The sequence below is a fragment of the Bos indicus genome, chromosome 22 (genome assembly GCF_029378745.1).
Source record: "Bos indicus isolate NIAB-ARS_2022 breed Sahiwal x Tharparkar chromosome 22, NIAB-ARS_B.indTharparkar_mat_pri_1.0, whole genome shotgun sequence".
In the NCBI taxonomy this organism is placed as follows: domain Eukaryota; kingdom Metazoa; phylum Chordata; class Mammalia; order Artiodactyla; family Bovidae; genus Bos; species Bos indicus.
In genome coordinates, this window is record NC_091781.1 from 16,879,717 (window position 1) to 16,905,811 (window position 26,095).

Below are 26,095 nucleotides of genomic sequence, written 5' to 3' on the forward strand. Positions count from 1 at the left end.
GACCACCTGATCTGCCTCTTGAGAAATCTGTATGCAGGTCAGGAAGCAACAGTTAGAACTGGACATGGAACAACAGACTGGTTCCAAATAGGAAAAGGAGTTCGTCAAGGCTGTATATTGTCACCCTGTTATTTAACTTATATGCAGAGTACATCATGAGAAATGCTGGACTGGAAGAAACACAAGCTGGAATCAAGATTGCTGGGAGAAATATCAATAACCTCAGATATGCAGATGACACCACCCTTATGGCAGAAAGTGAAGAGGAACTAAAAAGCCTCTTGGTGAAAGTGAAAGTGGAAAAGTTGGCTTAAAGCTCAACATTCAGAAAACGAAGATCATGGCATCCGGTCCCATCACTTCATGGGAAATAGATGGGGAAACAGTGTCAGACTTTATTTTTCTGGGCTCCAAAATCACTGCAGATGGTGACTGCAGCCATGAAATTAAAAGACGCTTACTCCTTGGAAGGAAAGTTATGACCAACCTAGATAGCATATTCAAAAGCAGAGACATTACTTTGTCAACAAAGGTTCGTCTAGTCGAGGCTATGGTTTTTCCTGTGGTCATGTATGGATGTGAGAGTTGGACTGTGAAGAAGGCTGAGCACTGAAGAATTGATGCTTTTGAATTGTGGTGTTGGAGAAGACTCTTGAGAGTCTCTTAGACTGCAAGGAGATCCAACCAGTCCATTCTGAAGGAGATCAGCCCTGGGATTTCTTTGGAAGGAATGATGCTAAAGCTGAAACTCCAGTACTTTGGCCACCTCATGCAAAGAGTTGACCCATTGGAAAAGACTCTGATGCTGGGAGGGATTGGGGGCAGGAGGAGAAGGGGATGACAGAGAATGAGATGGCTAGATGGCATCACTGACTCTATGGACGTGAGTCTGGGTGAACTCCGGGAGTTGGTGATGGACTCGGAGGCCTGGTGTGCTGCAATTCATGGGGTTGCAAAGAGTCGGACATGACTGAGCGACTGAACTGAACTGATCTTAAAGCTGACCCCTTTTGAGGTCAAGAATCCCTTTTAGAATCTGATAAAAGCTATGGGCCTTTCTCCTCAGGAAAATGTACACACATAAAGATTCACTTCTTTCTTAAAGTATTTGAAGAATATCTGAAGAAGGGTTAGATGGATGTGTGTTAGGATGGGGATGATCCCTAGCTGAAGCTGTCCTTGCTCCATCTTTCTCTTGGTGTGTCCCAGACCCTGGGCATCCCAGCCTCCCTTCCTAAGACCCATGAGACAGAAGTGAAGTAAAGATCAGCTTTATTATTGGCAAGAAGGCAGGGAGGTGGTGACAGTGCCAGGCCCTTCTGTGGGTGATGGGGCAGAGGGCTCGACCAGCCAATACTGATCCTCCAAGTTGCCCTCCCAATGAGGTCCAAGGTTCCAGGTGCCTCTGATTTTGAGCAGAAGCAATGGGTGGGCAGGCGGGCAGACTGCTGGGCGTTGGTTACGTGGGCTATTCAGGGATGCTCTGGAGCTGGCGTTGGGCTGGTGGTGGCAGGGGGTGGCGGGCGAGGCTGGATGTCCCTGGTGCGCATATAGGACAGTAGCTGCTCTGGGATCTCCGCCAGCACATCCTTGGCAAGTCGGGCCATGCTCAGCACCTGGTTCCCCGACCGGTCGACATAGTCTCGGAATGGGACGAACTGTGACAGGCACGATCAGATGTGGGTGGCCAGGAGAGAGAGGACCGGGGAGGGTGGCGGGGCGGAGGCTCCCTCTTTGGCCCCTAACATCTCCAAGCATCACTTGCTTTCCCACCTTATCTAGAGGAACTTTCCACATTTGCTTTCTCCCCACCCACTTTTTTTCCACCTTCCATTCACCCTTAAACCACTCTAACCTGGCTTCATGCAGTCTACTGAAACTGCTCTTGCTAACGAAGTCAACAGTACCATGTTCCCCAATCAGTCCAGCAAGCAATGATTGTCACGCATCTTGCTGACTCCCCTTGAGCTTTCCATTACATTTCACTATAATCTTCCTGAACACTTCCCACTCTTGACACATTACATTCTTCTAGATTTTCTCTACCTTTCTGGATGCCTCCCTGCACCAACCCCAATGCTCTAGGTCTGCCTAATCTCTAAAACTGATGCTTTTTCTTTCTTAATTCTCTTCCTGGGTGATTTCATACACTTTCAACACATTTACAAACTGTTCCCTGGATTAAGATGTACAAACTACTTAATATAGACAAAATAAATAAGCAACAAGGATAAACTGTATAACACGGTATTGTAGCTTTTATCTTGTAATAACTTTAAATGGAGTATAAACTAAAAGCACTGAATCACTATTCTGCATACGTGAAATTAACACAGTATTGTAAATCGACTGTATTTCAATTAAAAAAAAAACAACCCTGTTCCCTGGTAACTCCTACATTTATACATCCATCCCTACCTTCTTTTCTTTAAGGCCCAGAGTCACAACTTGGTTGCCCATATCACATCCCCTTTCGTTCCTCTTAGATAACTCAAGTCTAGTGTGTTTACAGCTGAATTCTAGGCTTTTCTGCCAAATCTGCCCCTCCTCCAGCCTTTCCTTTCCCAGCAAGTGAGACTATCACTCACCCAGGGGCTCAGTCTATGAAACTAAGAATCATTCTTGAAGCCCCCCTGACTCCCTATCACCATTTAATCAAATATTCAATTCTCATACATTTTTTCTTAAATTGTCTTTTGAACCTGTTTCTCCTCTCCCTCCTCACTGCTCCTATTCCCATCCAAATCCCTGGACTACTTCGAAGGCTTCCTCACTAACAGATCTCCCTGCCTTCTCCCTTGTCCTGCTGCAGTCCGCACTCCTGCAGCCTCTCTGCATGTCTCAAAATGCAAGACTGACCATCTCACTTCTCTATCTAAAATCCTTCAAGAGGTTTCTAATTATCTTAGAACAAAGCCCCAAACTTCACCATGACTGGCAGGGCCTTGCCTTCCTCTTCCACTCACTGCTGTGATCCTGCCACCCGGGCCTCTTGCCTTCTCCATGATTGGGCCAGTTATTTTGAACCTAAGGGCCTTCCCACCTGCTGCTTCTCTGCCTGTTATGCTTATGCCTTGTTTTAGATTTCAGTTCCAATGTAATTTCCTCGTAGTAGCCTTCCCTGATGGAGAAAGCAATGGCACCTCACTCCAGGACTGTCGCCTGGAAAATCCCATGGATGGAGGAGCCTGGTGGGCTGCAGTCCATGGGGTCGCTAAGAGTCGGGCACGACTGAGTGACTTCACTTTCACTTTTCACTTTCATGCACTGGAGAAGGAAATGGCAACCCACTCCAGTGTTCTTGCCTGGAGAATCCCAGGGATGGAGGAGCCTGGTGGGCTGCCATCTATGGGGTTGCACAGAGTCGGACACGACTCAAGCGACTTAGCAGCAGCAGCAGCAGCCTTCCCTGACAATCCTGCCTAATCAGATCCCAGTTACAGACTCTCACTGTGGCGTTTGCTGTCCCTCTGGAGCACTTAGCACAATCTAATGAACTGTGCCATTATTATTGGCTGCCTCCACTAGAGGGCAGGTGCCTTGGGGATCTCTCACACTATGAATCCACCATGGCTGCAGCAACCTGCGTTTCTCAAAAAGAATTTGTTGAATGAATGTAGGAAGGCCGAAAGAGTGAAGGGAAGAAAGGTAAATGATTAAGAAGGCAGTAAAGGGACTTCCCTGGTGGTCCAGTGGTTAAGAATCCACCTGCCAATGCAGGGACACAGGTTCAATCCCTGGTCCAGGAAGATCCCAATGCCTTGAGGCACCTAAGACCTTGCGTCACAACTACTGAGCCCACGGTCTGGAGGCCACGGGTCACAGAGCCCAAGCTCCGCAACAAGAGAAGCTCACACACATCAACTAGAGAGTAGCCTCCACTCCCGTAAATTTGATAAAGCCCCACATGCAGCAATGAAGACCCAGCAGAGCCAATAAATAAATAAAAATTGGGGAAAAAAAAAAAAAAGGAAGGCAGTAAAGGGGAATGGCTGCTAACTTAACCCCTCCTTCCCACCATGCCTTTGACACCATGACTTCCTTTTGACCTCATGACAGCAGGTCTACCTGAACGATGTCGCGCTCGGCATAGCGTCCCCGAGAGGACACGCGCACATCATCACCGTCCAGCTCTTCCATAGCTGCAGAAAAGACACCCCTCAGCTGATTGACCTTTCCCACAACAACCCATGCTGCCCTCTGCCTCTTCGCTCCCCTCTGGAGTCATCAAGAGACCACCTAATGGTTGTATCAAAGTCCTACAAATATTAGGCATTGTAATGGAGTTATTATTATTATTCCCTCCCATGCATTCCATCATCCTAGGAACCCCAGGAGGGAAGTATTTGTATCAACAACCTCGGTTATAATGAGGAAATGGTTCAGAGAAGGTCTGACTTGGCCAAGGTCTGACACAGGCATCCATCCTATCTTCTCTATGAGACAGGCCTGGGTTCCCAGATCCTCCTTTGTTTTCCCTAGTTCTTGGTCTCACTCATCAAAACCCCTCATCTTACTCACCTTCAAACATGGCTGGTCCCACACCGACAATAATGATAGACATGGGCAGTGATGAGGCCTGTGAGGGGAAAGAGGGGAAATTGTTGGGGTGAGCAGCCATAACAAGGGAAGTGACTGTTGGGGGACAATTCTCTCTGTGTATAATATTTTGGCACATCTTACAAGCAGAGGCACTGATTTCTTTTTGTGCCGGACTATCTTTTCAAGTATGTCTGCATATGTAACAGCCTTGAAAGATACAGGGTCTTCCTATACAGCAAAGGGCAGGTTTGTTTACTGTCTAGTATAATAAAATGTCTCATGATAAAAGGCTCAGGTTTTCTACACTCAGGGTGTATGTTCTATAATACAACCCACTGGTAATCTGGCCCTTGGCACATTATCTTCTGGGAAGTGGACTTAGTGAATCAGAGCCAATGCTGATAGTTGAGCTGTTGCTACTGCTGGGATAGTGGCATGTGGAATCTCAATTCCTCGACCAGGGATTGAACTCATGCCCCCTTCAGTGGAAGTGTTGAGTCTTAACCACTGGACTACCAGGGAAGTCCCACACACCTTTGCTTTTGATCCAGAAGTCTTGTGTCCACTGCGAGCATCCATGAAATTGGCAGCCTGACTTGTTAGCTTGCACGTAGGGCAAAATCTCAACCCCTGGACAGTTATTAACAGTGACCTCTTCCTGCCAAACCCTCCTCAGACTTACACTGACAATGGCCTCCTTTGTCTGTGTCATGTCAGAGATGACCCCATCAGTGATGATGAGCAGAACGTAGTACTGAGAACCATCAGAGATCTTGGCTGCAGCCCTGGGGGAGAGGCTAAAATCAGAATTCAGCTGAAAGCCCAGAGAGTCCAAAGGAATGTCTATCCCTAAAACTTCCCCAGCTGGCCCTGTAAGCAGAGGACAAGCACTGGGGCTTCGGAAGCTCATGCTCCTTCCCCAGAGCTGGCTGCCTGCCCCTCCTACCATCCCTCCAGTGACACTCACAGAGCATTTACTATGGTAGCTACTGTGTTAGGCATCGTGAGAAAGAAAGAGTCCCCCCAGTCCTCTTGAGAGTGGACACTGAACCAAGAATCACAGAAATAGCTATAGAATAGCATTTGTGAGGAGAGTTGGGAGAGAAAAAGCTACTGCTATGAGAGCGTCCTGTAAGGGATCTTGACATGGCCCAGGTCAATAAAGACTTCTTTAAGGAAACAATGTTGGAGGATGAAGGAGAAGAGGAGGGAGAGGAGGCTAAGTGAAGGGGAGGGGAGGTCATTCCAGACAGAAGAAACAGCATGGACAAAGTCCCTGTGATGAGACGGAGGAAGTCTACCCTGTCTGGGGCGCAGAAAGTGAGGGGAGCAGCAGGGACCATATGATTGAAATGGGGTGGGGCCCAGATCACCCAGGACTTTGTTGGCCCTGGAATGATCTTGGTGTTTATACAAGACCAAAGACTGAAGGCCTTCTTTCTCCCCTCTCTCACCCATTTCTCCTCCTCCCTTCTCCCTCTGCTCATCACATCCCATTGCCTAGGCTTCTGGGTCCTCACCCAGTCTTAACAGCTGCTCCCAGAGTCTTTTTCCTTCTCTCACTTTGACTCCCAAGATTTTTTGATCTGAAATGAGTTCAGAAGTCATTGAGTCCAGTCCCCTTATTTTATACATAAGAGAAACAAGAGCTCAGACAGCACAAAGGCCGTGGCAGACTTGGCCTCTTGACTTCTAGTCTCAAACCCTGTGAGGATTGGAAAGGATGGAGCTGTACTATCCAGTAAGGCAGTCGCCAGGTCCTATGGAAATTTATATAAATTAAATACAATTACCTCAGTTCCTTGTTCACCCTAGCGACACTCCAGGTGTTCACTATCTGTATGTGGCTGGGAGCTACCATACAGGACATCACAAGATACAGAACATCTCCGTCACTGCAGAGAGTTCTATCAGACAATGCTGATATATAAGCTTGATATAAAAAACCCAGAGGAAAGCACAGTGAGAGTGGAGAATTCAAACAGCTACAGCTGATTTTGCCCAGAGCCCAGGGTGGGAGTGGGCCATGATCCTCCCTAGCAGCCTTTGCTCTTTTCCTGAATTCTGGCTGCAGCCTCTTCATAGGCTTGGGCTGCCACCGTTTCCTGTCACTCACTCATTCTGCAAATAATCACTGCACACCTGCTGTGGGTCAGGCACCAAGTTTGGTGCTGAGCCTGCAGCAGAGAATCAGATGTTGTCCTGGGAGGAGATGGATGCTTACAGCACGACGATGCAGTGAGGCGAGGGCTTTGAGGACATGACATCTAACCTAAGACCTGAAAAGTGAGTAGGAGTTAGCCAGGAGGAGGTGGAGGTAGAGGTGGGGTGGGGGGAGGACGGGAGGGTAAAGGAAAGATGTTCCAGAGAGAAGGAATGGCATGTGCAAACCAAGAGAGAGCGTGTTCTAGGAGATGCAGGTAGGTCTACAGAAGAGAGAGGAGGTCAGAGCAATGGGTAAGGGCCCCCTCACAAAGGGATTTGTGAGCAGGAACATTGAGGGGTGTGGAAGGGTTTGGGGACTTGGGAGGCACATCCGTAGCTCCCTGCAGAAGCCTGGCACTCCCAAGGCCATTTAGACCTGGAGCTGGGTCATGGGCTGGGGAAAGCCACTGTGCCCCACTTGGCTTTGGGGTGGCAGGCAATGAAGAGGCATCTGTGGTCATCAAAATCATGGCTGCACACTTGACATACGTGATCTGATTGAATCCTCACTACCATTCTATAAGGTGGGCACATTTGTTATTCCAAAGTGAAGTTTACAGGCATGAGGAATAACATTCCAAAGGGGTGGTGAAGCTGGGGCCCCAGTCCACACTTGACCGACTAAGCCTAAAACCTGAGCTCTTGATGCCTCTAGGCTTCATTCCCGCCTGCTTTTTGGCTACTCCTCTGTGCACGCTGCACATTCTGATCTAGGTGTACTGTTCACTGTCTCCCAAGCTTGCCCCTTCATGCCTCTGTGCTCTTCACATGCAGTTCCTGCCGCCAGGCCTGTTCTGCACATCTTCCTCTGATAAAGTCCAGTTCGCCCTCTGCACCCAGCCAAGAAGTCAGGTCCCTCCACAACTAGGCTGCCTCCGGTCTCTTGGATGCCACCCACCAAGATGGGTTGTCCGCCCTTCCTGGGTCCTTACACCCATGAGTGTACCAACATGTATGCCAAGGGGAACTCAAGGTCACAGGATACCTGAAGCACCCATTACACTATATGGTCTGGTGGATAAAGCTAGATGACTCTAAGTATACTTAAAACACACCTCCCCACGCCTTAAATTATAGCAAATATGGACACAATGTCAGAAACATGTAAAATGTGCATGAATTGTTAAGATAAAATACGGGGATTTCAAAGACATTTTCAGGTTGGCTGCTTTCAACCGGGCCCCCAGTGTCCCCTAGGGGAAGCAGTTGTTTGCCTTTGCCAACAGGCGACTTGCTGGAAAAGTTTGGGAAGCTCTGGCCTGTAGAAGGTAATGATTTATTTATATTTCTGTCTCCTGCGCCAAGGCGGGAGATCTCAAGGGCAGAAACTAGATCTGATTCATCTGAATCTCCAGTGCCCCAGCAGATATCTGAGCACACGCAGATGCCCTTTGAATAGTAATAATGATAATAATAGTAACAGTAATAGCTTGCACCTATAGCACTTACCATGTGGCAGGCACTGTTCTATGTGCTTGATGAATATTAAGTTAGTCCTCACAACAGCCCCATGATGTAGCTACTATTATCCTCATTTACAGTTGAGGAAACAGACACAGAGAGGTTAGGAGTCTTGCCCAAAGTGACACAGCTAGTAAGCAGTAGAGTGGGTGTATTAACTTAGTCTAGCTCTACAGCCCACATTCATGCTACATTTTGCGTTATGGAATGTTCATTGAATCAGTAAATGAATGAGTGAATCAGCGAATTTGCCCAAGATAATATTTAAGTCTGTTTAATAACAATAACAAAAGAAAATGTGCTCAGGTTCCATTATTAAGTGAAAAGATCAGTAGTGAAATGTTACATCAAATTTGACTGCCATTATGGCTACATAAGGAAAAGACTATCATTAACTATATATATATTATATATATGTGTGTGTATATATCTTCACATTCTCATGGGCCATTTTCTGGGTCATTTCTTATTTAATTTCTCCATCCTTAAAATTTCAACAGCAATGTTACATTACTTTTGTAATTAAAGAAACTATTATCTCATGATGAATTAGAAGATAAACTAATCTTTATTAGAGGAAAATGGAGTCTCTAGATATATATATCTCCCTGAAATTCTTCCACTTTTATTATTTTTTTGTTTGTTTGTTTCATCTTTTTACTTTCAAGTTTCCTGAGGTATTTTGTTTTACATGGGTCTCTTCTATTTAGCATATAGTATGTATGTGAATGGAGAAGGCAATGGCACTCCACTCCAGTACTCTTGCCTGGAAAATCCCATGGACGGAGGAGCCTGGTAGGCTGCAGTCCATGGGGTCGCAAAGAGTCGGACACGACTGCTCGACTTCACTTTCACTTTTCCACTTTCATGCATTGGAGAAGGAAATGGCAACCCACTCCAGTGTTCTTGCCTGGAGAATCCCAGGGATGGGGGAGCCTGGTGGGCTGCCGTCTATGGGGCTGCACAGAGTCGGACACGACTGAAGTGACTTAGCAGCAGCAGCAGCAGCAGCAGCATGTATGTGAAAGTCACTCAGTCGTGGCCAACTCTTTGCAACCCCATGGACTCTATAGTCCATAGGATTCTCCAGGCCAGAATACTGGAGTGGGTAGCCTGTCCCTTTCCAGGGGATCTTCCAAACCCAGGGATCGAACCCAGGTCTCCCACATTGCGGGCAGATTCTTTACCAGCTGAGCCACAAGGGAAGTCCAGGAATACTGGAGTGGGTAGCCTATCCCTTCTCCAGGGGATCTTCCTGACCCAAGAATTGGAGCAAGGTCTCAGGTGGATTCTTTACCAACTGAGCTATCGGGGAAGCCCTTAGCATATAGTAGAATTATTATTTTTCATCCAATCAGAGAAACTTTTTCTTTTATTAGGTGAATTTATCCAACTTAAGTTCATTGACATACGTTTGGTTTTAGTTCAATCATTTTATTTTATTTGCATTAAAAATCAGAAAACTTAAATGCTGGTGCTGGTCATACTTTTTGTTTAGACTCTCTCATTCTTGAAATATAGTTTGTTTAAAGCATGCATACAAATTTATGTATTGAAATATAGTTTAAAAAAATCCAAAAAAAATCATTTGATATGTAAGTTGGATTTTCTTTGCTTTGTGTTTTTATTCTGAAAATTTGGAGTTACTCTTCTGTTTTTAGAAGTTACTCTTCCATCGTTAATCTACAATTTGAGCTCATTTTAATCTACCATGATTTAATCTACCATGAGCACTGACTATGGGCCAGACACTGTGCTAAGTATTATTATATTGTTACCTAGTTTTAAATCCCCAATAACCCTATAAAAAGAAGATGCTCTTATTATCCATTATTATACCCATTTACATGGATGAAATGGAGGCTTAGAAAGAAGTTAAGTTGCTTCAGGTCAGATGAGGTTAGTGAGTGGTGGACCCGGGGTCACTCCCAGGTTTGATGCCAAAGCTTGTGCCTTATCCACTGTTGTATAGGTCCTCTCTTCCCCAAACTTGAGGCCTGGTTTGTTGTTCCCAGGAAGTGGGGTTGAGGCAGTTCACTGACACTCTTTCTACTTTAGAATAAGGCCTGATGTAACCTCTTTATACCAGAGCTTGGCCAACATTGAAACTTTCACCCTCTCCCCAAAGCCTAAATTCACTATCCTTGGGAAGTCAATTCCCTGTCTGCTGCTACTGCTAAGTCGCTTCAGTCGTGTCCGACTCTGTGCGACCCCGTAGACAGCAGCCCACCAGGCTCCCCCGTCCCTGGGATTCTCCAGGCAAGAACACTGGAGTGGGTTGCCATTTCCTTCTCCAATGCATGAAAGTGAAAAGTGAAAGTGAAGTCGCTCAGTTGTGTCCGACTCTCAGCGACCCCATGGACTGCAGCCCACCAGGCTCCTCCGTCCTGGATTTTCCAGGCAAGAGTACTGGAGTGGAGTGCCATCGCCTTCTCCACAATCCCCTGTCTGGTCCCCTTAATTTCCCCCAGGTCCATCCAGTTTCCTTACCTGGCCACCTGGTTGATGACAGGGGCGAAGTAGGTGGGCCCGTAGAGCTGCACTGTGCGCAGGCTCTGGAAGTAGCTCTCCAACACACCCTCAATGCCCGCGCAGTTGGGGTCCTCATCATTGTTGTTCTGTCAGGGAAGATACCCTGCTGGACTGCTCACTCTTGCGTTTCTCCACTGCTTTTTCATACGCCCCTCCAGACTCCAGCCCAGCTCCCCTCCTTGCTCTGCCACCCTCCCCTAGATCCTTCTCTTCTGCATGTCCTTGACCCTTAGAAGAAAACCTAAGTAGAATTTTGTCAACTTGGGTGGGCCAGATTCCAGAGTGTGGAGTCTAGGATCTGGCCCATACTGTACCAGGGGGAACTGGTGGGAGATCCGTCCCTCTGGAGGGAGCTTGGCGCCAAAGCCATAAGCTGGGAAGAGCTTGTCACTGTCATAGTCCTGGATGATTTCTCCCACTGCCTTGAGGGCCATGGCATAGGCGCTGAGCTGATAAGGACTCATGTAGTGCAGGGAGGTGGGCTGCAGGGGATTCCCTGTAGGGAAACAGGAGCCCCACCCCATGGTCATACTGATGATCCATCTATTCGCCTGCCTGTCTTTGTTGCATCTATGTGCTGCCTATCCATTCATCCACTCTTAACCCATGCTGTTGGTGTTTTGTCTCTAAGTCGTGTCTGACTCTTTCATGACCCTGTGGACTGTAGCCCGCCAGGCTCCTCTGTCCATGGAATTCTCCAGGCAAGAATACTGCAGTGGGTTGCCATTCTCTTCTCCAGGGGATCTTCCCAACCCAGGGATCGAACCCATGTCACCTGTATTGGCAGGCAGATTCTTTACCACCGAGCCCCCAGAGAAGCCTCTTTACCCATGTACTCCTTATTATTTTACTCAGTCATCCAAATGTTCATTTTCAAACTATCCATGTACCAACCCTTATATCTATCCACCAGTTCATCCACCTGCTCATACATCTATTCACCCTTCCACTGGCCGTAAATCCATCTATCTCTTCATCTCTATCCATCTGCTTCTCCATCCTCTTATCCAGCTAGCCACCCACCTGTGCATCCAGCCAGCCAGCCTGCCATCTATCTACTTGCTCACCTGCCATTTCTCTTTCTTTCCCATCTGTCCATATAACCATATTCTTTTGTCCATCTACTCATTCATTCATCCTTCTCTATCCATCCCATTCATTCACCTGTCTATCTGTACTCATATGGATCCATCCACCTGTCCACTCATCTATTTCACCAATTTAAACACTTGTCCAGCTGTCCAGCTACATTCCAGTTCATGCATCTACCTCTTCAGCCTATTGTACTCACTCAGACCCATTTGCCTACTCTATTCATCTAGCTACCCACACAGTTATCCACCCATTTATGTATTCATCTGTTAGTACACTTCTCTTCCCTCCCATCCATTCATTTACTCATCCACTTCTCAAGCTATCTAGAGCTATTTATCCTTTCGATTTTCTTTGATCCATTTACCCACTTAAACCTTTCTGTACTCTCTCCCACCATTACCCCCACAACACTCCTGCCCCAGTATTAGCCTGACTGGGCCTTGCCTCAAGCCTGGGCTTCCTGGATAGGTTAACTCTTATTCCCAGGTTTTAATTCAGGCCCATCCCTAATGACTTCTTTAGAATCCCTCTGCACCCTGTTCCCCATCCATGCCTCACCATTGGAAGCTGTGAAGTCAATGGCTACTGTGAAGTTCAGCTGTGTCCTGTTGGGGAAATAGATGGATTGAGAAATGAGGGACTAATACTTACTAAGGATTTCTCAAACACTTGTACGCAACTGAATCACCTGGGAATTGTGTTAAAAAGTAAATTATGATCTGGATGGTCTGGGTGGAGCCTGAGATTCTACATTTCTAACAAAATCCCAAGTGAGGCAGATGCTGCTGGCCCATAGAACACACTTTGGGGAGTGTGTTCCCACATGCCCCATTCATTCCTAAATGCCTACCTCATCACATAATATGCATAATTTAATTTAACCCTTACTATAGTCCTGAAGTAGTAATTAACATCTCCATTTTACATTAAAATCAGGTTGAGAGAAGAAAAGTACCTTACTGACATCTGCTTGCATCCACTAAACCAAGGAGAATGTCCCCTACAGTCTGCTTGTCTTTTCCTTCTCTCTTGGCCTCTCCCTCTTGCCTCGCCATATCTTCTGTCTGGGCTCCAGTAAGGCTACGGGAGACCACTGGTCTGTCATCTTCCCAGGGGGGCTGGAAGCTAGGGCTGAAAGGCAGCCCTATGGAGAGAACTACGGTGGACAGCACCCTGCACTTTATAGTCTGCCAAGTGTTTTCAAGTTTGTTTTCATGATTTCATTGGATCCTGACCATTAATGAAGAGTAACACTGAGGCTGAGAACTGGGAGAAACTCATTGCTGGACTTTAGTCTGGAGCTTGGCTGTGACTCACCCTCCCTTGATGTAATCGACAAAAGTGAATTCAGAGTCCACAGAAAAGGAGAGCAGCGTCACCTGTGGGACAGAAGAGGCAGCCCTGCTACTTGGAAAAGGTGGCTGGGCTAGAGAAAGGCAAAGAGGCACTCTACTCCAGCCCCTGACCCATCCTGTCCGATTTCTGAAAGGGCAAAGGGGGAAGCCATCAGAAACATACTTGGATTTCCAAAAGTGTATTAAATCATGAAATAAAACTTAGGGTCCCCCCCCTGAAAAACCTGCAAAAGATTAAAAAGATCAAACAAATTTTCTTAGGTGAGAGGAAAAACAAGAAAAAAAAAAAACGAAACAAAAGGAAAACTGAAATGGTGCCACCTTGTATCCAGCATCACTGTGTGCAAGTAGTCTGCACCATAGCTCTCCCACACCCTCACCGCGTGGTCATGCTGGGTGTCCCCATTCTGGGGACAGAGACAGAAGGATCTACAGAGGGCCAGAGCTCTCGGGAGTACTCACGGTTCCCGAGTTGACGTATTTCTTCTTCTTACATTTCTTCCGGGGGTTAAGTACCTAAGTGAAGTAAGGTAGTGGTGACGGTGCGACACAGAGGAAGGGAGCACAGACCGAGCATACCTGGGGTGGAGGCCTGGGAAACCTGGGCGGGCCTGCGCTCTCACCTCATACACTGTGAACTGGTTCTGGGCCTTGCTCAGCTCTCGGTAGCTGGTGGTGAACTCACCGATGAAGTCGTGGCTGCAATGAGGCCAGGGGCAGGTAAGCGACTGCTGCTGGCTTGGAGCCACCCCTGAAACCAGTCTTTTAACCTCACTATCCCCTGCCTCTACTTGGTCTGCCAGGCACTGGGCCTTGGGTCAGAAGAGAGACCAACCTAAGAGGAAAAGAAGGACCTTGAACACAGCTGGTCCCCTTAGTTGTCTCTCTGGCACACTGTCTCTTCCCTTCTTTTCCTCTCTGGCTCCCAAGGCTAGTCTGGGGTTCCTAGTTAGTGTGCTACATATTTCAGGGAACTGTTTGGTTTAATTCTAGGAGAGGGCAGTGCTACCTTCCATCCCGGTCCCAGTCGTACACGTCAATCTTCACCGTTCTGAAATGTTGGAGATAAACATAGGCTAGGTTTGTAGGATAAGTCTGAGACACCCCCACCCATGATAGTCAAGATGATCTTGACTATATACAGATCATCCTTCCATCCATCCATTTGTCCTTCTCTCAACCTTCCTCCCATCTGTCTTATCCATTCATCAGTCCATGAATGTACCCAGCTACCTACTGAACTATCACTATTACTACTGCTGCTGCTATTTGTACTATTACTATTCTTTACTACTGACTTTTAAAAAATATTTTGGCCACGCTGCATGGCTTGTGGGATCTTGTTTCCCTGACCAGGAACTGAACAGCAGGAACCTCAGCAGTGCAAATGCAGAGTCCTAACCACTGTACCACCAGGGAATTCCATTGCTTCCCTGATGGCTCAAAAGGTAAAGACCACATGTAATGCAGGAGATGTGGATTTGATCCCTGGGTCAGGAGGACCTCTTAGAGTAGGAGACAGCAACCCACTCCCGTATTCTTGTCTGAAAAATCCCATGGACAGAGGAGCCTGGTTGGCTATAGACCAGAGGATCGCACAGTCAGACAAGACACAACTAAGTACACACACGTATTCCAGGCGTTGTTCTCAGCACTTTCACCGACTAATTTAACAAGCACTCTATAAAGCAAGTATTAATACTATTATTACTTTTGAATAAGGAAACTGAGGCCCCAAAACCAGTAACTTGACTAAGGACCATAGCAAGTAAATTGCTGAGCTGAAATTTAAACTCTGACATCCTGGTTCCAAAGACCATGTTCTTAACAGCTATGCCTAAGTCATCTCATATGGCCACTGATCTATGTGGCAGCTCATTCAACCATCCATCTAGTCACCCTTTTACCCATATAAATTTACCAATCAATTACTTATTAAACTCTATCACCCATATAACTATACATCCAGCCCTTCAATGACTCACCAATACATACAAGCATCCATCTGTATCTCCACGCATCTATCCAACCAAACACGCAGCCATCTGGTATTTGTCCATCTAATCATCCATTTGTCTACATAACCATCTACTTATGGGCCCACTCACCTACCTTCACGCTGCCCACTTGTGAATTCATATGGTCAGCCTGTCCATCTACGACACACTCACCATCCATTCCCTCTACCACCCATTCATCTGTCTGTCTATTAATGTACTGTCATTCCACCTGTTTATCCTCCTGCTTTTTCAGTCACCCCTCTGCCTCTCCAACCAACCACCAATCTCTCATATACCCATCCTGCCTCTCAAGCATTTAGCCATCCATCCATTAATCTGCCCATCATCTACCTATCCACTAATCCACCCAGCAGTCCACTCACTCACTCATCTGCTATCCATTCATCCATCCCACCCACCAGTCCTCTTGTACACCCATCCACATACCCATCTATTCATTCACCAGTTTATCCATTCGTCTGATTGTCTATCCATGTATCTGCTCATTCACTTATTCACTTGCCCTTTCATCCATTCATCCATCCACCCATCCATCCGTCCATCTACCTATTCATCCATGTGGCTATTCATATGCCTTCCCATGCACCCATATCCATGTCCAAAACTGCCTCACTGAGCAGGATCCTCCAATGCTATTATGGCACTTCAACCTTCATTCTTTGCCCCAAGAACCCCTCTCTCACACCCTTGTCCCCTTACTCCTTGGCTTATACTGATGCAGACCTGTCATAGTCTCCATTGCACAAAGCCCGCACAGGGATGCTGAAGGGCTGCCATACAGGATTCAGTGTGTTTTTCACAACCTCTGTCTTGTGGCAGATGGTGAACCTGGAGAGGACAAGAGGACTGGATCCTGCCTTTGGGGTAGGACTGAGCCCAGAGACAGGGCCTCATATGCTTGGTTTAAGCACATATTGGGTGCTGCCTTAAGTGAATTCTGGGCTCAGGTCCTGATGGAGTCTAAGATGTCCCAGCCTAAGAGCCCTAATGGGCCCACAGCAATAGTGGGAGAGTGACTCACGTGCCATCCTCATTGCTCCTGTAGAACACGAGGAAGGGGTCTGATTTCCCAAAGAAGTCCTTCTTGTCCAGCTTGTTTGCACACAGCTGCATGGTGGCAATGTCCTGTGGATGACATTGGACTATTGACACTCAAATTGCCCCCAGACTCAGCCCACTAAAGGGAGTTTGGGGAGAGAAGAGAGCCTCCTGGGTCTAGCATGTGGCCCTTAATTACCCGACAATTGCTAAGCTCCTCTGCAGTCAGCAATATGGTTCCACACTTCTTGCCTGGTACACCCCTGGAAGCAGAAAAAGCCTCTTCGTGAGGGGGGAGAGTAGGAAACAACGATTGGGGTGGCCAATCTGGGATTGGGTAGGCCAGGGGATTCAATTTGTCATTTACTAACTGTCCCGAGTGTTTCCATCCCTGGTGGGGTAGGACCTGACTTGGACTGGGGAGGGTCTCTGGTCTGGAAGGAAGGGGTTAATTTAGCCTGTGTGGACATCTCATAATGGTAGCATGGGAAAGACAGGATTTACAGTTCTGGGCAAGTTGTTTTCCCTTACCTTGGGCCCTTGGTTTTCTCTTTATGTAATGGGAATCTTGTCTACCTCTTAGGGTTGTGAAAAGATGAGAATGAATGCATGGAATAAAAAGCAGTTGGTAAGCTTGGTAGATATGAAGGTGGTTCTGTTTCTCAAAGCAGACTCTGCTATATGCCAGGCATTGTTCTAGGTACAATTTGGCCAGTTGGCATCTTCCAGCTCTGCTAGACCCTGCCTTCAGGGAGTTTCCAGGGGCAGCTGGGATGTCAAGGCCATAGGCAAGTACAGCGTGATGTGATGCAACAGTCCTGAATGAGGGACAGCAATTTCTACCCATGTCTGGGGCAGAAGGACTGGTTTGTTAGGTCAAAGATGCTGTGCTTTCAGAAGATTGTGAAGAGTGAGATCTAAAAGACCAGGGCAGCCTTATCCTCTTCTGATCCAAGAAGAGACACTTGCATATGCCTGGACATCCATCTCCAACTTGCTTTGGGTCTCCAAGCAGTCAGAGGCCTTGTGGATATGGGCCTGCCAACCCTAAACTCTGGAAGAGCCAAAGTGTGACAGAGAGGAAGCTAAGTTGGGAGTATTCTCAGTTCAAGTTTTGATTCCAACTTGCCCATGTGATTTTTGTCATCTTTAATATGAGAACTTGAACCATTTCATTGGCTCTTTTGATCTCTGACTCTCTGTGCTTTAAAAAGATAGTGTGTAATGAGTGCAGGGACTCTCCACCTGCACACCCAGAAGCGAGTCACTGATGCTACTGCCTTCTCACTGTTCTTTCTCTCCTTAATTTTCTCCCCCATCTCCTCACCCAGTGTGAATTCCAGTCACTCTGGACTATAATAATCGTTCCCTTCCATCCTACTCCTTTCCCCTAGCCCTTCTCTCACTTCTGTCTACTTATTTGGCAGAACCACAGCCTGAGTTAAATCCTATTCTCTGCCTAACCCATACCACACCTGTGCAACTGGATACGGCCAGAGGAAAACCCACACTCGTGCTAACTGGTTTCATTTTAGATGTGTGACCACAAACCTCAAGGTCCTTAATCATACTGTGCGAATGCACAGTATGATTAAGTGAGTCCCTTCACTCTCCAGTGCTGTGAGATGGCACTTGCACTCCTCCTCCTCTCTCCTCAGCCCAAAAAGCCTCCTCCTCCGTCCTCACTCTCAGCCAATGACCTTGTTTCCTACTTCACTGACAAAGCTGAAGCAACCAGAAGACACTGTCCACAGACCCGCCACACACCTACCCTGCCTCCAGTATCTTCTCCCACACGAGGCCTTCCTACCGTTGCTATAAATGACTACCATGTGCCTATTTATCCCTCCCCTGTGTGCTACATTCCACACCCTCCCTCTTGCCTGTACAGAGACATCACTCCAGCAACTGCCCCCCCTTTTTTTGATCATGCCATGAGGCATGTGGGATCTTAGTTCCCCGATCAGGGATCGAACCCACACCCTCTGCACTGGAAACATAGAGTCTTAACCACTGGACCACCAGAGAAGTTCTTTCCCTCTTTGTATGATGTCAGATTTTCAGATTCTACTAGATCACTTCCATTAGCATACAAATGTGATATAATTTTTTTCAGGTTAAAATATTACAAACCTCTTCTTGATCTCACTTCCCTCTCCAGCCACCCCTCCTTTTCTCTTCTTCTCTTTGCAGGAAAATTCCTTGAAAGACCCCTAATTCCCATTTCTCTCTTCCGTTCTCTTCTAAACCTCCCTAACCAGGCTGTTATCCAAACCTCTTCTTCAAAACTCTGACAAGCAGAGTCACCAGCGACTGACATCCTGCTAAACCCACTCTCCAGTTCCCAGTCCTCACCTTTCTTGACTGCAGCAGCATTTGACATGATCAGCCACTCTCTTGTCATTGATGCATGTCTTTTGCTTCCAGGACAGCACCACCTACTCTTGGTTATCCCCCCATTTCATTAATGCTCCTTCTCAGTCTCCCTTCCTAGCTCCAACTCATGGAGTTTTGGTCTTTGGTCTTCTCTCTCTCTCCTCACTCCCTTAGTGATCTCATCTAATCTCATGTCCTGAAAGAGCATATAAGATTTATGTTTCTTATTGCCTATTTGACACATCTACTTGTCTAATAAAAATTTATGAAATTCAGTACGTCATACTGAACTCCTCATTGACTTCCTCCCACAACTTACTCCTCCCTCACCTAAAAAAGAAAATCATCTCTATGGCAACTCCATCTTTCCACTTGTTCAGGCCAAAGGCCTTGGTGTCATCCTTGACTCCTCTTATTCTCTCACGTCCATATTCAGTCTGTCAGGAATCTGCTTCTCCATCTTCAATTTATATCCAGAATCTAACTAATTCTCCCCTCCTTCACTCGTGGCACCATGGATTACTTCTGCTTTTGCCCACCCAAGATGTAGTCTCAACCCAGCAGCATCCTTTGAAAGCAAGTTAGAGCATTTGTCTGCTCAGAACCCTCCACTGAGTCCCAACTCAGAGTAAAAACTAAAGTCCTCACAGTGGCTTCCAGGCCTTAAACGTGAATCCACCAAGCTCACCTCCTCCTTTCTCCCCGCTGCTCACCCAGTTCCACCCACACTGGCCTCTGTGCTGCTCTTTGAACACATCAGACTTCTGCACAGTTTCCTCTCCTGGAACATTCCTCCTCCAGGTATCAGCACAGCTCACTCCCTTACTTTCTTAAGATTATTGCTCCGAAGTTACCTTTCCATGAGGCCTCCTCAACCCTTCTGCAGAAAACTGCAACACCCATCACCCTGCATTTCCGGTCACTCTAATTCTGTTCTACTTTCATTCCACAGCACTTCATGTCTTCTAGCACATTATGTAATTTACTTATTTATTATTTCAGTTTTGTACTATTTCTCTCCCTCTTCTGTTACATAAGTTCCCTGAGGGCAGGAGCCTTTGTTTCGTTCACCACTGCAACCCAAGCCATTTGAACAGTGGCTCACATAGAGTATATGCCCAGTAGTGTTTGTGGAATGGATAAATCCTTGGTACCCAGCCCAGGGTATAGCATACAAAATGTGCTAATAAATATTTAGTGAGTGAATGTAATGTAAATTCCAGAGAACTTGATTTAGTGAGGAAGACTTGGAAATGGACCTTAAAGTCTGAATCAGATTCAGAAAAAGAGTGAGGAGAGAGAGTGAGAGAGAGAGGAGATATGTCAGGGCTGAGAGTGACTTGAGCAAAGCCCTGAAAATTGAATTTTCCCAGGAGGTGATGGGAGCCATTGAAGGCACCTGACCAGTCCCAGCCTCCAACGATACAGAGTCAGCTGCATCTTTAGGAGAATTGGAGGCCCGCCCCTCCCCCATTCCCCTTCGGGTTCAGCTCACGTGAGGGGTCGCTCAACTCGGCTGCCCTGGCCTCCAATCACCTCTCCCAGGGCCAGGAACGCTTGGCCCAGGAAATCCTGCACAGGGATACAGAGTCAGCGAGGACAGGAGCGACTGGTGGTGCAGAGTCCCAGCCCAGCCCTGATGCTGCTGCTGCACTGACCACTGCGACTGGAGGCAGTGGAACCACCCAGCCAGGGCTTTAGAGGAGGGACGGGGTCCCCAGACAAGCCGCCGTTCTTGGTCCTGACATCTGGAGCCCACTGCCTCTACCCTGCCAAGATACCATCCCACCCCTCACCTTTCACACACCACACACACTGACCCCGCCCAGCCCCATTCAGCCTCACCTTCTGAGGGTCCCAGCAGCAGTCGAGAAGGAAGAGTAGCAGTGAGTAAGAGGCACAGGTGGGAAACCGAGGCAGGAACAGGAGAGGAGGGCAGGGAGGGCAGGTTCGGGGCAGAAGAAGGTCGAGTCGGGTTTGAGGGGTAGGAGGGTTCTAAGGAGGGTCGTTTAACACACAGTGAGCGCCGCCTGTGTGCCCAGCCTGCCCGTGAGGGAATGGTCACTCACCGGTTTGGAGATGTTGGTTTTGGAGTCGACGTTGTACCTGGGAAGAGAGTGGGACCAACATGGGGAGGGGATGGTGGGAGAGAGCCTGGAAAAGGGGTCCGATTTCGAGTCCAGGTTAAAATTGTGGGTGGAGGGTGGGGCAGTCTTGTACCGGAATTCAACCTGGACCTCCTTGGGGCAGGAGTCGGGGTCAGAGGAAGTCAGACGTGGGCAAGGTCAAGTCCGGGGCCAGCTGGGGGCAGGGTCATCTCAGAGGTGGGACTTAGAAAGGGGCGGAGCCAATTAAGGAGAAGGGTTGTCAGCAGGACTAGGCCTGGGGAGTGGCCAACCTAGACTTGGGGCGGTGCTAAGCCTAGAGAGGAGTCCTTCAAAGTGCCACCGAACTGGGCCCGGGGGTGGAGCCAGGTCGGGGGCCCGCTGGGGGGCGGATCCAGGTTGGGGGAGGTCCAAGCCAGGTTTCTGGGCGGGGCTCACACATCGAAGCGCAGGTTTTGCTTTTCCTCAAAGAAGTAGTCGAGGACGAATTTGCGCACGAAGTCTGGGTTCAGTGTGTTGTCGATCACCTCGGTCCGTCCGAACTGAATGGGGAGTGGACAATCAGCATGGGGCCTGCTAAAGGGGGCAGGTGCTTCCCAGGCGCGGCGGTGGACTGGGTGAGGGTTCCAGGACTTACCTCCCGCCACTCCTGGCTGGCCCGGCTCTGCGTGTAAAGCACCACCACTGCAGGCGGGAGCGGGGGCGGGGAGGGAAGGACGTCAGGTCGGCCCGCCCCCCCCCTCCCCGCCCCCGGACCTCAGGTGCTCTCGGACCCCAAGTTCCCTCCCTCCCGACCCTGGTGCCGCCTACTGGGGTCGGACTTGGAGAAGGTGTCGAGGTCCAGCAGGTTTCTAGAGAAAGAGACAAACAGACGGACAGCGAGTGGATCATTCTGGAGCCCACTGCTGGTACCCTACCCAGAGGTGGGCACCTAGGGAGGCACGGGGTTCAAATCACACTTCCTTCCCCCGTAACTACACCCTGCCGGGGCCCGCGTTATCAGCACCCTGGACAACACCGGAAATCTCAGCCCAAGAGCTGTTTCTCTGCGGACTGGACGCGTCTAGACTGCCTCCAAGGGCCCAGGAAAGAGGGTTAGCCCCCAGAACTTTACCCTCCTGGGGCGCAGATCCTACTGGATCCCCGCGACCCATCCCTTCAAGCCTTAGGTTGAGCCCTCTTTTGTGGTTGGGGCTATTCAAGGAAACCCCCTCCCCGCGTCCGCTAGCAACTCCCCTGAGTCTGCACCCGTGATTTTCCCCGGCCCCGATCCTTCTTCTCCTGGGGTCTACCCCCTGCTCGTGCTGAGCCCCTGAGCTGGGTGGTGCTGGGGCAATGCCTAAGCCCTTCCTGGCATGGCCCGCTCACCGGCAGGACACGGTAATTTCAATCTTGGTGGCCGGGATGCTGCGCTCGGAGGCTCCGCTGAAAGACATGGCTGGTCGGGTGGCCGGAGCTGCGGGAGGCTGCGAGACGGGGGCTGCAAGGGTTGGCAGCGGCGGCGGGGCCGGCCCATGTGCCGCCGCGGCGGTGGTGGCGGAGGCTGCGCTCCCTCCAGCCCTGCTTGCGCTCTGGCTGCTCGCGCCTTCACTGTGGCCGGCCGCACAGCGGCTCCAGATGGCAATGCAGCCCCGCCCGGCCCGCGGGGGGCCCCCACTCCATTGGAGCAGCCTCCAGTAGGCCAGGAACCTTACACAGATCCGAACTCCAACTCACTAGGTGGGAGAGTCCTCCCAGTGCATCTCCCCGAGGAGAGAGCCAGGCCTGCCCCTACAAGAGCTGTCCAGAATGCTGACCGGCCCCGGATACCTAGTGGGCACTGGGGTAGATTGCTTTTCCTGAGCTGCTCCCTCAACAATCCGCTTCTTCCCCTTGCCACTCGCGCCTTTCCTGTCTCTGAATAGGAATACACATTTGTTCTCTTTGGCTGTGTGACCTTGGGCAAGTTACTCAACATCTCATTGGCTGAGTCAGTTCACTGGTAAGAATGGCCATAATAGCACATACTTGGGGTGTTGTAAAATTTCATCAAGATAACCTACAAACAGGATTTAACATAGGGGATTATACACAGTAAATACTCAAAAAATGTTCATTGGTATTATTTCCCTCTTCTGGGCATTTACACTAATGATCTCTTCTGTGTTGAGTCAGAGGTCAGTAAATGGTGCACTGTGCAAAACCTTTTGTCCATGTCTTTGAACCCACATGACTTCATGGTGTTAGAGACGAAGACGTACTCCGTGAGGATGCAGCTCACCACAGATCACACAGTAAATGAGGGTGGTGGTCGGCCAGGTTCACCCTCCCCATATCACCTACTGCCTTCGAGGCCCTGGAAACCAATCCCTCATCGAATGCAGGGCCTGCAGGTCACCTGTACCAAAAGCAGATTGTTTGCTGAACTTTTTAATAATAAAGATTACTTGGGAATTCCCTTGTGGTCCAATAGTTAGGAATCCCCATGCTTTCACTGCCAAGGGTGCAAGTTCAATCTCCAGCCAGGGAACTAAGATCCCAGGGCATGGCCAAAAATAGGCCCACCCCTTTTCCCAGCTTAATGAAGATCTCAGCAACTTCAAGTCCAACTTTCAGGCAGCCCTGGAAATCTGCATGGATAAACAGGCTCCCCAAGTGACTGGGGCCCATTCAGGCCTGAGGACCACTGTTCCCACCTTAAGAGCCTGTTGCTATGTGTTGCTATCTCACTGGAGACTTTCATGGCTCATGAATTAAGAGGCACGTCCAAGTCTCCAATCTCTTCTTGCTTCCTATGTACCTCCACCCCCCCTATAAAAACCCCTTCTTCTAGCAAAAGAAAGGAAAGTGAGAACCTTCTAATTAACTCCACAAAGACAGCAACCAAATGATGATGCAAGAAAATAGCTGTTCAAAAAGACTTTGATTTCATTTTGTGATCTGTGTTAAACTGCCTCATTTTCAGTGCAGGTGACCCCTCCTCCCCAGGAGACAAGAATGGAAAGTGGAGGTCTTTTGTGAAATCTCAGCCTCCCCCAAGGCCCCAGGGAAACGCTACACAGTTCTGAGAGTTGACAGGAATCCTGGCAAAGACTAAGGTGGGTGGGAGGCAGTGACAAGTGGGTCGGCAGACACCAGTCAGGAAGCTGGGGGTGGGAGAACCCCGTCCTCGGTCCTGCTCAGCTTCGGGGCTGCCATGTGCGTGATGGTGAAGGGAAGTTTCCCCCCAACCTTGAAGCACCCCTTAGCTGGGCATGGCTTTGATTCTGCTCAGGTGAGAGAGGATCAGGAAGCTGTTGTGAGCTGGCTGCTTCATAGGGTGCTGCTGCTGGTGCCCCGGAGTCCAACGCCACGGACAAACTGCTCCAGCAGGCCACCGATGGCACCAGAGGGACTGGGGGCTGCTGCGCGGAGCCCCACTGTGCTGCTATACGCAGCCAAGAAGGCTGAGCGCACCTCCTGTAGCCGGGTCTCCCGTTCACTCAGGGCTGTAAGTCTGTGGGGAGGGAGGGAAAGAGAGAATTAATGCATTATCCAGGGGCAGGATCCATCATCCTCATCCTTACACCCCACTGCCTGTCCTGCATTCGGCAGTACAAGGCCAGCACCTGCCCCTGGCCATGCTGCCTTGTGGTTCAGGCCCCTGAACCACCCGTGAAATGGTCAGTCCTGTTCCCATCTTAAACTCTCCCTCAGGCTGCTGTTCCTACCTGGAGAGGCCAGAGCCCTCACCTTTAGTCACTGCAGTCCCCACGGAAACGTCTAGGAAGGGGCTGGCTTTTCCAGCAGGATTTCCGTTCTGATTCTATCTGCTTTTCCTTTCTTGGCCTCTACAGGCACTTACCACAAGTCAAGAAGGGTAACAAAAAGTGTGAATTTCACATGAGGTTATCTGATAACCTGAAGGGTCATTCATAGAAAAGGGCTGAGGTACCAACCACACACAACCTCTGGACTCAAAGTTATAAAGTCTAGGGGCAGGAGGGATGCAATTAGGGAAAAAGTCACAGACCTACATGAGATGAGCCCTCATGTTCCTATCCACCTAAGCACCAAGACCAGCCCTGAACACCAACTCCCTCCAAAATTTCCCCTAAGAGACCAATGCCTGGGTAATTCCTCCTGTGAATCTGTCAGAAGCGGCAGCAATATCCCCAATTCCCAAGCCCAAATGACTTGTACCTGGGGCCTGGGGAGCCCATGGAAGTGTGAGGATAAATGACAGTCCAGGGCTTAAGTATGGAGACAGCAGACCCAGGAAAAGCAGACTGGTGGGAGTGGGGGCTGTGTATGTGTGCGTGTGCGACAGAGAGAGAAATACCAGCAATAGCAGAAGTAGCAGCAGGTTCTAGGGCGAAGAAAAGTCAAATAACTGTAGCGGCAGCACAAAGAAATGAGGCTGATCCTGGACTCCTGCAATACCATGAACAACTCCCAAGTCTCTCTTGGCATGTGGGGGAGACTCGTGGCCCTAGATCTTCTTTACTTCCTAATTAGTTTTCACATAGGCTGGAGACCATGTGTGCCTCTTTAGCTTTCCCTTAGAGCATATAACCAGGAGAAATTCAGATTAGTAGTTCATATTCACAGGGACTATCTGAAGGTCCGTATGTGTGCATTCTCACTGCCCCTATTTTGGGATGCAGAAAGGGGAAAGATCACAACCTCTTTTAGAAACAAGATACCTGGAGCCCAGAGAGGATATGTGATCCGCTTGAGGACACAAGGTGGGCAGAGCTACTACAGTGTCATTCCCTCTCAAGACAGGAGCTAGTAGGCTCATAGCAGTCAAGGGTTCAACCCCAAGACAGAACTTGTAAACCTAACAGCTGGGATTTGGATTCGATTTCTCTCAGACACCAAAGCCAAAGCACCGAACCCACATACTATGTGATCTCCCCAGTTATCAACCCTGAGCCCATGCCCACCCTGCAATCTCAGAGGCCATGGGATCATGGAGAACCTAGCCCTCCTCTGGGAACCACCCAGAACCTGAGGAATGGCTAGGGGCACAGAGAACTACCTAAGGCATTAATTACAGGATCCAGGGCTGAAGCTGCCCATTTCAGTGGATAATGCCAGGTAAGTGAGGGTGCTATTATGCAGGGGCAGAGATGTCAGCTTCCTCCAGCTCCTAGGCTCTTTGGCTTCAATAGCAAGAGCCTACGGAAACACGAAGAGAACTATGTCTTTAATTTTTCTAAGAGATCTTATTTCTGGCTTAAGGGAGTGGCTATAGAGAAAGCTGTGCCAAGCCCTAGAGGCCTTTGAAGTCCTTGGGCTACTCCTGAGCTGCAGGGCCAGGGCTTGTGAGGACCATCTGGGAATCCCAAGGTCTGGCCCCTGCCTGCCCTAGGCAGAATCCGTCTCAGCTCCCAAAGGCAAC

At 48.8% G+C, this 26,095-nt stretch overlaps 2 protein-coding genes across 15 annotated transcripts in view; both read right to left on the minus strand.

The window, feature by feature from the left end:
• Positions 1-1,255: 1,255 nt before the first annotated feature.
• CPNE9 (copine family member 9) lies at positions 1,256-23,482 on the minus strand. Of its 10 annotated transcripts, XM_019984778.2 has the most exons (20): positions 22,099-23,482; positions 21,541-21,581; positions 21,368-21,414; positions 21,169-21,272; positions 20,695-20,731; positions 20,121-20,197; positions 16,449-16,512; positions 16,233-16,336; positions 15,935-16,039; positions 14,200-14,241; positions 13,814-13,889; positions 13,653-13,706; positions 13,153-13,214; positions 12,394-12,440; positions 11,055-11,236; positions 10,699-10,826; positions 5,225-5,327; positions 4,522-4,579; positions 4,069-4,142; positions 1,256-1,658 (listed from the first exon to the last, which is right to left on the minus strand). In XM_019984778.2, the coding sequence occupies exons 1-20, from the start codon at positions 22,164-22,166 to the stop codon at positions 1,473-1,475; spliced, it is 1,659 nt and encodes a 552-aa protein (XP_019840337.2). In that variant the 5' UTR covers positions 22,167-23,482; the 3' UTR covers positions 1,256-1,472. The 10 variants fall into 10 exon arrangements, with proteins under 10 accessions (XP_019840337.2, XP_070632368.1, XP_070632367.1 ...); XM_070776267.1 differs by lacking the exon at positions 21,368-21,414; XM_070776266.1 differs by lacking the exon at positions 21,368-21,414 and having other exon boundaries at positions 5,225-5,339.
• Positions 23,483-23,613: 131 nt separating this feature from the next.
• MTMR14 (myotubularin related protein 14) overlaps positions 23,614-26,095 on the minus strand; it is a 44,680-nt gene continuing 42,198 nt past the window's right edge. For 4 of the 5 annotated variants that reach the window (XM_070776259.1, XM_070776258.1, XM_019984780.2 and 1 more), the window contains one exon: positions 23,614-24,205. In XM_070776259.1, coding sequence (XP_070632360.1) covers positions 24,022-24,205 — 184 coding nt within the window. In that variant the 3' untranslated portion in view covers positions 23,614-24,021. The remainder of the gene's footprint in view (positions 24,206-26,095) is intronic. The other variant, XM_019984781.2, reaches the window with a different exon arrangement.